This window comes from Mauremys mutica, chromosome 9, assembly GCF_020497125.1.
Source record: "Mauremys mutica isolate MM-2020 ecotype Southern chromosome 9, ASM2049712v1, whole genome shotgun sequence".
Taxonomy (NCBI): domain Eukaryota; kingdom Metazoa; phylum Chordata; order Testudines; family Geoemydidae; genus Mauremys; species Mauremys mutica.
The window spans coordinates 42,268,487-42,281,762 of NC_059080.1; the positions used below are offsets into that span (position 1 = coordinate 42,268,487).

The 13,276-nt window shown below is 48.3% G+C and overlaps 1 protein-coding gene across 2 annotated transcripts in view; it reads right to left on the reverse strand.

The window, feature by feature from the left end:
- BCORL1 (BCL6 corepressor like 1) overlaps positions 1 to 13,276 on the reverse strand; it is a 44,871-nt gene that overhangs the window by 13,823 nt on the left and 17,772 nt on the right. For both annotated transcript variants that reach the window (XM_045030435.1, XM_045030436.1), the window contains exons 5-12: positions 13,050 to 13,215; positions 12,679 to 12,759; positions 11,901 to 12,308; positions 8,036 to 8,262; positions 7,710 to 7,916; positions 7,415 to 7,581; positions 7,057 to 7,202; positions 5,896 to 5,973 (exon numbers count right to left, since the gene is read on the reverse strand). In XM_045030435.1, the coding sequence (XP_044886370.1) occupies positions 5,896 to 5,973; positions 7,057 to 7,202; positions 7,415 to 7,581; positions 7,710 to 7,916; positions 8,036 to 8,262; positions 11,901 to 12,308; positions 12,679 to 12,759; positions 13,050 to 13,215 (1,480 nt within the window). The remainder of the gene's footprint in view (positions 1 to 5,895; positions 5,974 to 7,056; positions 7,203 to 7,414; positions 7,582 to 7,709; positions 7,917 to 8,035; positions 8,263 to 11,900; positions 12,309 to 12,678; positions 12,760 to 13,049; positions 13,216 to 13,276) is intronic.

Consider the following 13,276-nt stretch of genomic DNA (forward strand, 5'->3'; position numbering starts at 1 on the left):
CTAGATCAGTGCCACCAGATTCTGCTTGAACCTCTGGTCCGGTCCCATGGTTCAAGCTGGAGCACTGCAGTGGACTGTGTGCAACAGACAGCTGGTTACTCCTCAGGACAAGTTGCAATGGTGACTCTGTCCTGTGGTTCATGAAAAGCTGGGAAAAGTTACTCTCCTTACAGTAACTATGACTCAGATGTTTTACCCCCACAGATCCCATTCTGGACCCTATGCACATGAGATATAGTTCTTTTGGCCAGCAGTATCTGTTGGGGCCACTCATGCCCCTGCATGCCCTCAAGCCCCTTACTCGAGGACATAAAGGGCTCAGTGGCCCCAACCTCCACTCTGTTCTTTCACCAATACAGAATCCCCAAGGCAAAGAGACTCCACAGTCAGGGGAAGGGAGCATGGATGGTGGGATCTGTGTAGACAAAGCATCCCAAAGAACCAATTACTGTAAGGCAAGTAACCATTCTTTCTTCTTTGAGTATTTGCCCACATTGATCCCACCTTAGGTGACTGGCAGGCAGTTGTCTCTCTAAGGTGATGGGTGCCAGGAGTCCTATTTGAATAAGATCTGTAAGAATGCCCTGCCAAGCTGTGTAACAGATCTAAAGGCTGACACTAAAGAACAGCAGTTTATAAAGGAATGTATGGAGCTCTACAGATTTTGAGTACAGAGATGCCTCTTAAAAAGACTGAGATGGTTGCCTGAGCTCTTTTATAGACTTTAAGGTCAGAAGGGACCATCATGATCGTCTAGTCTGACCTCCTTTATTCAGTTCACTAGAAATTCTAATGCAGTCTGACATCCATTTTGAGAGTGTGTGTCAAAACACCCAGTCCTCTGGACTTATAACCAGAAGACAAATTGCCTGGGGGATCTGTGCGATGGTTTTGTTGTCTTGAGGTAATATAAGTTAGCTCTTTAAATGTCGAAGCATCTGCAGGGGATGAGTGAGGTCTTGGAAAGAACACTTGTAAGGGAATAAACTGATTAAAGTGAAAGACCGAGAGCATCTGAGGCAGAAATTTAGAATAAGAATGGAGAGTAACTGTCCTTATGGAAGGTGGTCCTACCATCGGTGCTTGGATTTTTACTCTGTTTGCGAGTAGAGCACCAATCTAAGAATGTTGTCTTAATCGACAAAACACAAAGAACAGGACGATGTAGGTTGAAACGGAGGCTCTGAGATAAGAGGACTACATAAGTTTATGTATGTCTAAGAGAGGGGAAAAAATTCTTAACAGACAGAATAGCCCCTTCCAAAATTTGGTTACTGGAAAACCAGGAAAAAAAAATGCATCCCTGTATTGGCGATATTGCTACTAAGTGAACTTAACAGAACTTCTGGAGAAACCTGATAGCTTCAATGATAGACAGGTAATCTAGGAGGATAGGAACAGACACACCCACAGGAGGAAAGTTATGGTGGGAAGCCCATACTGAAAATGTTTCCATTTGGCCCCATAAGCCTTGAAGAATTTTGGCTTTGAATGAGAATGTTCTGTACCTCTGCTGAGCAACATCTATCTTCAAGCTCAGCCAGCGAGCCTCCAATCCAGTAAAAAGACATTGGATCTGGGTTTAGAATCAGATCTCAGTCCTGGGATATTATGTCCAGAGTGACAGGTAGCTTGAATTGCAATTGAATCAAAAGATGTACCATCTCTGAGTACAAAAATTGTCATGCCCATGCCAGGGCCATTAAGATGGCTTGAGCCCTGTCTAGTTTTATTTCCCTAAGAACGCTGCGCATCAGAGGGATTGCGGGGAAAACCCTTAGAGCAGATTCCTGTCCCAATTAATCAGAAATATATCCGAGAGGGAACCTGGACTTCTTCCTCCCCTGGAGCAAAGCGTGGGACATTTATTGTTTAGACTGGTTGGAAACAGATCTATGGTGGGAAGGGCCCACTTCTGAAAAGTTCTCAAAAGAACTGAGTCCTTGAGGGAACATTCATAGGAAAAGAGCATTTTCTACTGAGTACATCCATTGCATTATTTTGGAAGTCAGATAAGAGTAGGGCTACAAGATGGACATGATGCTCAACATACCATTCCCAGAGGAGGATATTTTGCTCCTCTTTGCCTGTTCAAAAGTGCCCCACAGTAGTATTGTGTCAAAACATGGACAGTGGTGCCCTGAAGCAGAGGTAGAAATGCTCTGCAAATTGGACAAACAGCCTCAAGTTCTAGTATGTTTATGTGTAGTTGGGATTTTGTAGGTGGACCATAAATCTTGAGTTAGCTGTGCTCGCCCCAGCCCTGTTTGGAGGCATTTGTCACCAGACTGTTTGTGGGATTTGGAGATGCAAACATCAATCCCTAACAACCATTCTGAGGAATTCTACGAGATTAGTGCTGAAAACATGCTCTCCCAAGAGTGGTCCCTGAAAAAGGATGGGTTGGAGGGCAGGGAGTAGGCATGGATTGGAATTGTATCTCATAGCCCTTCCGGATGACTTTGAGACCCAGCAGTCTAGTAATTTCAGCCAATGCATCAGAGAGGCAAATGCCAAATGGAGGGAAGAAATGCATGATTTGGTCCAGGCATTCAACCATGGCATCAAACTTGCTGCCTTGGGCCTGATGTGTTGTGAGATGTTATAGCAGAACCCCTTTGCTTCTGATAATAAGGCCTCCTCTTAAAGCTTTCTGATGGTCTCTGGTGTTAAAAATAAGAGGAAGGAGGCATCTATCTCACTTGGAGCTGTGGTTTGAATGGTTTCCTTCTTTGGGCTGGGGTGTAAAGGCCTAGGCAATGAAACATCAGTTTGGAATCTTTCAATGAGTGCAATGCTTCATGTGCTTTAGAATTAGAGAGGCCATGAGCATCAAAGGGTAAATCCTTTATTGGGCTGTCTGGAGCCCAAACACTGTACACATGGTGCCTGCAGTTACCACTGATCTTGTGACAGTGTTGGAGGCATCAAACGCAGCTTGAAGAACCACTGTTGTAATTAGCTGACCCGATAAATATAGAAACTTAAGTTCAACCCTAGAATCCTGTGGAATTTCACACAAGAACTGGTAGACTCTCCCTCTGGAGACAATCATACTTAGGTAGCAAAACCTGGCAGTTTGCAATACTGGCTTGAAGGCTAAGCAAGGAATAGACCTTCCTCTCAAATAGGTCCAACTTCTTTGAGTCTTTGTCTCTAAGAGTAAATCTTGGCTGACTGACTGCTGCCCATGCACAATTAACCTGAAACCAGGTGAGTATAAAGTTCTCAGAGCCTTTACTTGGAACTTGAAAGCAACATCCTGCTCTTTCGGAGGTAGCTGAATTGGAGGCCAACGTCTGCCAAAGGGCCCTGACTTGATCGAGAATGCCTCCATTAATGGCCATCACCAAACAGCCTTCATAAACAGTGTGCAATAGAATCAAACATTCTATGTGACTGTTCTTGTACCATCTGAACAGGAATTTCTAAGGTGTCAGCGATCCTCTTCAGAAGGTTCTGCAAGGCCTTAAAGTCCTTGACAGTGGAAGGTACCCTAAGGATTAATAACTTCATAAGGGCACAGCAGGGTCCAGGGAGGGAGCGCCACCTCCACCCCCAACTCACCTTAACAGGCCACCCATATGTCTGGGGCTGTGCGCCAGTGGCTGCTCCCCCAGGGCTCTACTGGTCCCAGAGCCGCCTGGGCTGGTGACTCTTGCCCACATGCTCAGGGTTTAACTGATCGCCATATCTGGGGTCAGGAAGGAATTTTCCTCCAGGGCAGATTGGCAGACGCCCTGGAGGTTTTTCGCCTTCCTCTGCAGCATGGGCCATGGGTCACTTGCTGGAGGATTCTCTGCAGCTTGAGGTCTTCAAACCACAATTTGAGGACTTCAATAACTCAGACATAGGTTAGGGGTTTGTTATAGAAGTGGATGGGTGAGATTCTGTGGCCTGCGTTATGCAGGAGGTCAGACTAGATGATCATAATGGTCCCTTCTGACCTTAAAGTCTATGAGTCTATGAGAAGAAGAAGAAATAGCTAATGGAACCAAAGGGTCATCATAGCAATCCATGTTATCATCTCTTCATTCCAGAATTCTTGAACCAGGTGTTAAGAAGCACTTTGTGGGGTGGATGAGATGGTTGTGATACAGATAAATCTCCTAAGGTGGATCTAACTACAGAAGCTTTAGAAGAATATGGAGTGAATGGAGGTGTGGGCTCAAGGGAGGTCATATGGCCAGGATTGCATCCCATATGGGTATGGTATATGGGGCCAAGAGGGAAGGATCCAACAATTCTGAGATCTTCCTGAACTGTCTTGTATGATGAGAAGAAGAACATCTTGAAACCCTCTTCTCAGGGGCCCCTTCACAAGTTGACTGAGGAGAAAAGGAGGCAGCACTAGGCAATGGACTTCTGCTATAGATTGAAAATGATGATGAGGCAGAAGAATACACCTCTTCTGAAGGAGGTGCTGATCTTTGTGGAGTTGAGGAAAACTGTGGAGAACTGATACTATGTGATGTCATATTGAAACTGAAACCGAAGATTATGGTGAAGTGAAATCTTCATTATTGGGACTCTTGTCTCCAGTATCAATGAGAGATTTATTGACAAGGGAGAAACATCAAGTAGAGGAGATACCAGCTCAGATTCCAGATATGCTGAAAACAGCTGACTTCAAGATCTGCGATATTGATTGCATAGATACTGGAGCAGAAACTGTCACCAATGCTGGTCTTTTGTCACTGCACAGTGCTGGAACAATTTAAGTGAGCGACACAGAAGATGACACCCAAGATAGACGACGTGGTGGTAGCTGATGTGGAATGGTGCTGAATTGGTACCATAGTTGTCGTAACCAGCAGGTCAGGATTTAGAAGACAGAGCCTACACTGAGTCAGATGAGGGGTATGTTTTCACTCCGTTTTTAGCTAGTATTGGGGATGGTGATAAGTGCCAGGACAGTTTCAGAGAAGTTTTTTTTTCCTGTCACGGGCAGCAGGAGCCACAGACTCACCTGAGGGGATCTGTGCCGGAGTATCAGCAGCCTTTGATAAATGCCCAGTCTTTCTGAACACAAAGAGACTTGAGATCTGGGAGCAACCTCACAAATAGAAGCAGCACTGACTTAATGCTGTCAGTCATGGAGTGGTGCGGGATTCTTTCTGCCAAAGGATCTCAGAATCAGACCCTCTCTTCATGGCGTAATCTAACAAAAATAATTTTAAATGTGCAGCTCTAGCCTTTGGAGTTTGTGTCGAAAAAGATACACAAATCGAGCACTGCCCTGCATTTAAAATACCCATCATTTAAAAGAATGGCTGCTTTGCAGTCTGGGCATGACTTAAAGCCTAGAGCCTTAGCCTTTGCAGTACCTTGGAAAACTCCCTGAAGGAATAAAAAGGTTTTGTCTTCTTTATTTTGCCTATGGACTACCAAGACATTAACTATAAAAACATCATCTGCACTAGAGTAACAAAGACATTACAGCTACAGGGTAGTGAAACACACTGAGGCAGTCCTACCTTGCTGCCACGGGCAGCAGGAAGTGAGTGGTGGCTAGGGCCCCTGCCCTTTACACCTTCAGAGGAGGAGCTCAAGAGCATGCAGGGTACACACATAGCCCAACTAACGCTGGACAAAAGAAGCTAATCTCATGCTCATGGGGTATGTGTGACCCTAGATTGGGATCCGTGTGGACAGATATTTGAAGAAAAAGTCCCTTTCAGGAACTAGTAGATTCTTGAGTCAGTGAATGGTGTGAAACTATAGCAGATCACATGCCAGTGAGGGCTCCCTGCTCATTTTCTCCTTCTATACATGGGTTGGGAGGGAGGCCCACAGGCTTAGCAAGTCCCAGCTTGTGTGACTGTTGTCTAGTCCTCATCCAGCAGCCACACCACACTCTGCCCTGCAGAGGGAGATAGAATCAGCTGAACTTACCCAGTACAGAGCTGCTGTAGAAATCCCATGCTGTTCGGGGGTCCCCATCAGCACGCCCTTGGAGATCCGAGAGGTAATCTGCAAGAGGAAAGCAAGGAAGGGAGGCACCCATAGAGCAGCTATACAACATTCTCATCCTTTCATCAAGCAAGGCTCTTGGGGGAAGCAGCAGAGAGCTGAAGTGACTCACTCCTCCCTGCAGCCCAAGGCAATGGTAGACAAGGGACCACAGTCCATGAGGAATATGCCCTCCAACCTCCAAAAGGGTGACCAGGGACTGCGAACAGGAGAAAGAAAGTGGGGGGAGGGTGAGAAGAACAACTCTAGAACCCACTAGAGTTAAGGTATTATCTATTTGGAAGGAGTGGTTCCAAGCACACACACACACAAGAATTTAGTTAAGTCTAGAAGAGCACATGGGCACAACTTTCCAAAACCACAAGAATACGAAGGTACCTATCATCCTGAATCTAGTGAAGAACAAAAAGGAGCTAAACATAGTTTCAGGCAACACCCGTGTCATCCCATTACAGTTACTTTTTTAACTGTTTCTCTCTGCCTTGCTTCTGTGCAAGACCCACAACAACAGGAAAATAGCAACACTAATTCCACACAAATGGCACAGGAAGCAAACAGACATTTTACTTTAATGCTTCAGGTCACTGTGACTGCACGCTTATTGCTAACAATGGCAGGTAAACACTCTTCAGAGGGAGTAATTTTAGAATTGAGAACATCACTTCTCAGCTGCAAAAGTGCATGTTAATGGAGTGTTGAAGTTGCATAGTAAAGGCAGGAATTGCCAGTTAGGTTTGAACACACATCAGCTCTGCCCTGCATTAGGATACTACCTTTAGTTACATGATCACAGGTTCTTGCAGATGGTTGTGTGTCTATGACTGGAGAAGGACTCATGTCCTATATTGTAGTATTTGAGAAACAGTATAGACTGGACTGGGCACCAATGTGCATCGGGGCAGAAGTATGTTTATTCAATCTACCTTTGTTCTGGCATCTCTTGATGACTGAGTGTTTAACTATGGCCCCTGAATACTGCCATGCAGTTTTGTGTTTAACACCTACAGCTTGTAAAGCATTTGGGTTCTTTTGGGGTGGAAGGTACTCTGTATAAACATCAAATCATTACCATGTACCACTTACCGCTCAGGAACCGCTTCATCACCTCACTGCTGGCCAGTTTCATGGCTGTCTGCCCCGAGTAAGTGGCGAGTGTGGGGTCAGCGCCATACGAGAGCAGAAGCCACATGGTCTCCAGGTTGTCATTCACCACTGCATCATGAACAGGCCTGGCAAGGGACAAGAGAGTTACCAGAGGAAAAGGAGGTCTGTGCAGTCCACAGAGCAAACAAACAATCTGCTTCTTGCTAGGTGGCTATACTGCCAAAGGTTGGCTAGTGACACTAACTGAAAGACTCCCAGACCCACAGCCCTGGAAGCTGCTGTCTCGCTTGCGTCTGCCCCAAACTCTCTGGGCTAGTAGTACTGGGAGCTGGCTTGCCTTGTGCCATCCTGTGCACTGCAGTTCACATTGGCACCGTGCTCTAGCAGAATGTGCAGGATGTCAATCCATCCTCGTGCGCAGGCTTCGTGCAGAGCTGTGTAGCCGGCATTGTCACGGTGGTTCACCTCGCTGCTCTTTTTCTGCAGGCAGTAGAGCACCACGTCCTGGAGGAATGACACCACCAGAGGCCTGGTTACACAAACCACAAGAGAGGGGCATGGCTCCCGAGGTACTCAGCAGCAAGCCCTAGCAGAAGGAGGTGGGTAAAAGCTGTTCTCGGCCCAACACTCACCTTGTAACCAAGCCGTGCCGCTCGCTGAAGGAGAGTCTCCCCGGCATTCTTGTTCACGATCAGCCGCCGAGCCTCAGGAGGGATGTGCTGGGTCATGGGCAATTCAGGGGAGTTTCCTGGGCTGGCCTGCCGTGACTTGCAGAGTGGCCACAGCTCCTGGGCCTTCTTCACAGAGCGTGGCTTGGGCTGATTCCAGTGCCCTTTCACCTGGAAAATACAGATGGAGGGAGCTTCCTCAGAGTAGCTGGACGAGACTGGGTCCAGATATCCCCTCCCCCCTACACATGCTGAGTTGATGATCCCCATTCCCTAGGCCTGGATCGTACCTTCCCCTCTTCACAGATCCCTGCCAGATGTTTTGTTTTACATTTGCGTTTTCCTGATGGTTTCTCGAGTGCTTCCTGGATGGAGTTGTCCGGGTGATCCAAGAGAAAGCCATTTCGGAAGTCCGGGCGCCCTTGGGACTTCCGGGGCGATGGGGAAAGCCTGCTCCTCAATCGCAGCTCTGAGCCTTTGCCTTGGGTACATTCCTTCTGCTTCCGGTACCTGAAATCTAAGGAGAGACAGGGTCCACAGGATGCAGAGACAAAGACTAGGGGCCCAGACTTCCCCCTGTAGGTCAAGAGCAGTCAGCCCCTGCAGGACTTCGTTGGCCACATCTGGCAGCTTGGGCCCAGGTCCACCAAAGCCACGGTTACTCTGCCAAGAAGCAGAGTACAGAAGAATAAGGGTATACGGAGATGAACACAGCACATTGAAAATGAAAGTGCATCAGTGGGATGCATGATGACAGAAGGCCTTACTGGTCTGACCCTATGCAGGTCTCTATGCTGAGCAGTCGTGGAGCTGGTTACACACTCACTTGGATATTCTATTTCTCCGTTCAACGTGTGCCTGTTATTCTGCACTGGGACAGTACTCAGGAGAACAGAGTCTGATTTCTCATCCTGTTGGCATGTTCTCCAGTGGTTTAATAAAATGCATTAACAAAAAGTATCCTGTAGCCATACTGCTACAGGGTGTGATCTATTCAGATCTTCGAAGCTAAGCAGTGCTGATGAGAGACATCTAAGGGGAAAATAGGGAATCCTCCTATCCCCAGATGGCAGCTGCTATTTCACTTCCTGCCAAACTATGCCCTGTACTGCTGTCCATGCTGCCTTTTCAGTGATTTTTCTTATTTCTTCCTCTTAAGTGCAACATTAAGGCTCTGATTTTACATACACAGAAGTGGGGACATTCTGAGCTAAGGTTTCTCAATGGAAATTTGGACTCTTCCCGCCTAATACAGGGTTGCTTGTTACAGAACCCCATAACATCAGGCAAGGACATGCAATTTTGTAACATCTAACAGTGAGGGAACAATTATAAGTGGAAGATATTAAAGTATGTGATGAGAAAATCAAGCCCTTGGGTGCAAAGAAGGTGAGAATAAAACCGCTGTGCACTGAGCAATGCAGAGGCATTTGCAGTGCTGGCCCTTTTCCAATGGGTAGAGATTAACAATTGCTTTAAAGTGGGCTGCACGGGAACATAGTGACCCTATGTTGCCTGCAGAGCACTATCTGACTGATGGGGTTAAAGGCTAAGCCTGAGGAGAGTCTGAGTGCAGGGCAAGGGAGTCACTTTGGATAAGTCACTTTGCTTCTCCACCTCTGCTCCACGGAGACAAGGCCACCTGCCTCCCAGGGGAATGCATGCACATGACAGTTATGTAAGGGCAACACAGGTGCAGTTCATAATTATAACTCCATAGGTAACACTTTGTCCTCCTACTTTGCAAAGAGATGATGGTTCCTTCACAGTGAAGGCTGCAACCAGCTTCCCCCACCAGCCTTATGTGAGTGCCCCCAGCCCCTCCATCAATAACTTCGCTTGGAAACATTGGTTTGGCCCAAGTTGCCATATAAAGGAGAAGTTTTCTGAAGAAAACTGGTCAAACTGTTCTTGAGTTAGCACTCATCCAATCAGAAGGTGGTCTGGCTGCAGGCTACTTGACTTTCCGAGGCAGCTCCATCAGGTTCCCTCCATCACACATCATTAGTAGCTCCTGCATTACCTCGAGGGCCATGGTAGTTCTTTCTCCCCTGCCCCAATCCCAGGTTTACACCCCTGGACATTCCAGCTGTGTCATTCCCAGGAGCAGGTGGCTGGCTCACTCCCAGATTCATCATGCAGCTACGGATAAAGAAGAGACCCAAGAGCAGGAGCAGTTACTGTGCACTCCAAAGAGGCACTCTCCCCCCCCCCTTACAATCACAGCAGCATTCTCCTGCCTGACACCAGCAGCCCCACAGCGGGCACATATGAGCAAAGCCAGAGGGTACAAGCAGAGCAATGTACACACAAGCCAGGCCATTGTGCAGCTCCAGAAGCTGACAAAATTCACTGTTTTCCAAACGCTTCACAAACACCTCCACAGCACGGAAAGGGAGAGCTGGTCTGCAAAGCAGCAGACATCTCAAAATGCCCAGGAAAGAATCAGGGTGTGTGTGTGGGGGGGGAGCACGAGTGGCTACCTAGACTCAGGAGGATCTGCGTCACTGGCTGAGCCACAGGTGGGAAGCTCAGGAGATGGTGAATGGAGAACTGTGGCCTGGATCAGGAGGAGCTTGGAGGGGAACACCTGCAGCTTTCTATTACAGCCCTGCATGTGCACTGTGGGAAATATTTATTCAATATCTTCATTAACGATCTGGAGGATGGTGTGGACTGCACCCTTAGCAAGTTTGCAGATGACACTAAACTGGGAGGAGGGTAGGGATAGGATACAGAGGAACCTAGACAAATTAGAGGATTGGGCCAAAAGAAATATGATGAGGTTCAACAAGGACAAGTGCAGAGTCCTGCACTTAGGACGGAAGAATCCCATTCACTGATACAGACTAGGGACCAAATGGCTGGGCAGCAGTTCTGCAGAAAAGGACCTAGGGGTTACCGTGGACGAAAAGCTGAATATGAGTCAACAGTGTGCCCTTGTTGCCAAGAAGGCTAATGGCATTTTGGGTTGTATAAGTAGGGGCATTTCCAGCAGATCGAGGGATGTGATCATTCCCCTCTATTCAGCACTGGTGAGGCCTCATTTGGAGTAGTGTGTCCAGTTTTGGGCCCCACGCTACAAGAAGGATGTGGATAAATTGGAGAGAGTCCAGCGGAGGGCAACAAAAGTGATTAGGGGGCTGGAGCACATGACTTATGAGGAGAGGCTGAGGGAACTGGGATTGTTTAGTCTGCAGAAGAGAAGAATGAGGGGGGATTTGATAGCTGCTTTCAACTACCTGAGAGGGGGTTCCAAAGAGGATGGATCTAGACTGTTCTCAGTGGTAGAAGATGACAGAAAAAGGAGTAATGGTCTCAAGTTGCAGAGAGGGAGGTTTAGGTTGGACATTAGGAAAAACTTTTTCACTAGTAGGGTGGTGAAGAACTGGAATGGGTTACCTAGGGAGGTAGTGGAATCTCCTTCCTTAGAGGTTTTTAAGGTCAGGCTTGACAAAGCCCTGACTGGGATGATTTAGATGGGTTTGGTCCTGCTTTGAGCAGGGGGTTGGACTAGATGACCTCCTGAGGTCCCTTCCAACCCTGAGATTCTATGATTCTATGAAAGGATTCACCCCACAGATCCAGGCATTTTGCCTGGGTCTGTCACACCCCTGGCTCCCAAGTCACCCTCTCTCCTAGGCTCCTGCTGAACAAAGCTTCCCCTGCTCCCTTTCATAAGCCTTACAGCTTACTTGTGTATAAAGACAAACGGTTAGCTGTATGTGTAAAAGCAAGTCTGTTATGGTCTCAGTTCTCTCTACTCCTGTCAGGCAGGCACTACCCTTGGATGCCTCTCCCTAGGGTCCACATTTACCCAGTGCACTTATACTAGGCCTCCTCCTTCCCTGCGCCCAGTCCAGCCTAACTGTGGAGTGAAGTCAGTACCCAATTAACACTGCCACATAATTTGGGGTTCCCTGCCCCATCATTTACAGTAATTATCCTGTAAAGGACCGGTGGCCCATCGCAGTGGCAGCACAATGGAGGGAATGGTCCCTGAACATGCAGCCCATGGCCCATAGGACTTGGAGCTGATGCTCTGGTTCTAAGCCAGAACTCTAAGAGCAGTGCTGGAACAAGAGGCTGGTCTGGAAGAAGTCCTGCAGAATAGCCAGCTGAGCCAAAGACCTTCCCCTCTGCCAGTGCCGGTACCTGCTTTTGATTTCCGCCTCCTATGGGAGTAGCAGCTCACATGTTCCTCCTCTTCCCGCTCAGTCAAGTACTCCCCAGTCTGGTATTTCCAGCTCTTCTGCCGTCTCCTTTTCTTCCTCTTGACATGGCTGTCGTCATCATCCTCCTCATTTGGGTCCCACAGCTGCCTTGGTGCCTCCACTCTCCAGGGCAACTCCCGGGCCCTCCTCAGGTGGCAGCTGCCCTTTTCTGACTGAGACCTGTCTCTGGCCCTGCGGCTGCGATAGCGGGACATTCTGTGGGATTTCCTCAGCCTGCGGCGTTTCAAGGATGTCTCCTCCTCCTGCTCCTCCTCCAACAGTGGTAAGATCTCCTGGCCAGTCACTTCGCACTCTCCTCTCACACTAGCAGAGGAGCCACCAACACTTCCTGCAGAGAGGACCACACAAGGTGTGACCAGTTACTAGAGACCTCTCAACACAAGCAGAGCCAAAAGTGCCCACAAGAACACTCCCAGCTAGGAAACTGGGGACAGGACAGTCCCTCCTTAGTACCCCACAAGACCTTCCTGCCCCCAAAACTGACTGGGTCATGTGGGCAGGGACATGCTCCTGCTCCCTTCACCCCCAACTCCCCCACTGAACCAGTCACTAGACCAAGTTAGTAAAGTACTCTGCTCCCATCTGCCAGGCACAGGGCTTGCAGTGCCTAGTGGACAGGACATCTCAGTCTCAGCCATATTGGCTAGCTGAATCTCCCTGGCAGAGGCAGGCCTCTGGGGTCTGCTGCAATCACCAACCTGACTGACTGCGTGTCCGGCTGCTCAGCACCACTGGGATGAAGTCACGGAAATTGTTCTTGGGTTTCTTCTCAAGGTAACCTGGGAAGAGAGGAGACCCCAGAGGACTAACACCACCGAAAAGCTAATGGGGAATCCAGGAGCTGACAGAGGACTGCTGGCCTGGGAATGACAACGCACCACATTATACTGGATCCCTACATGGGATTCTAACCTGCTGTATGTAGTGCCCAGCTCTGCAGCCCATAGGAACTCAGCTCCAGGAGAACGGGTAGCCAGATCTTCTGGCAGGCAAGGGGAGCAGAGTGCCAAGACAATGCTACAGCTTGGCTTTGCAAGGGAAGAACACTATTCAGAATTTGTAACAGTACCTTCCTCATGGCTGTCCCCACGACGCCCTGGAGATTGGAGCTCTGTCTTTGCTGGCCTCCTGCGCTTGCGCTTTACCCTGAGGCTATTGTGCTCATTCATGGATCCTGGGCCCACCCGGCTTTCTCGTTTGCTGATCTCATGCAGGTCCCCGCGATGCTTTTGCCACTGCAAACACAAGACAGATATAGGTTTCAGTCCAAGCTTCAGTACAAGCATCATGTTGGGA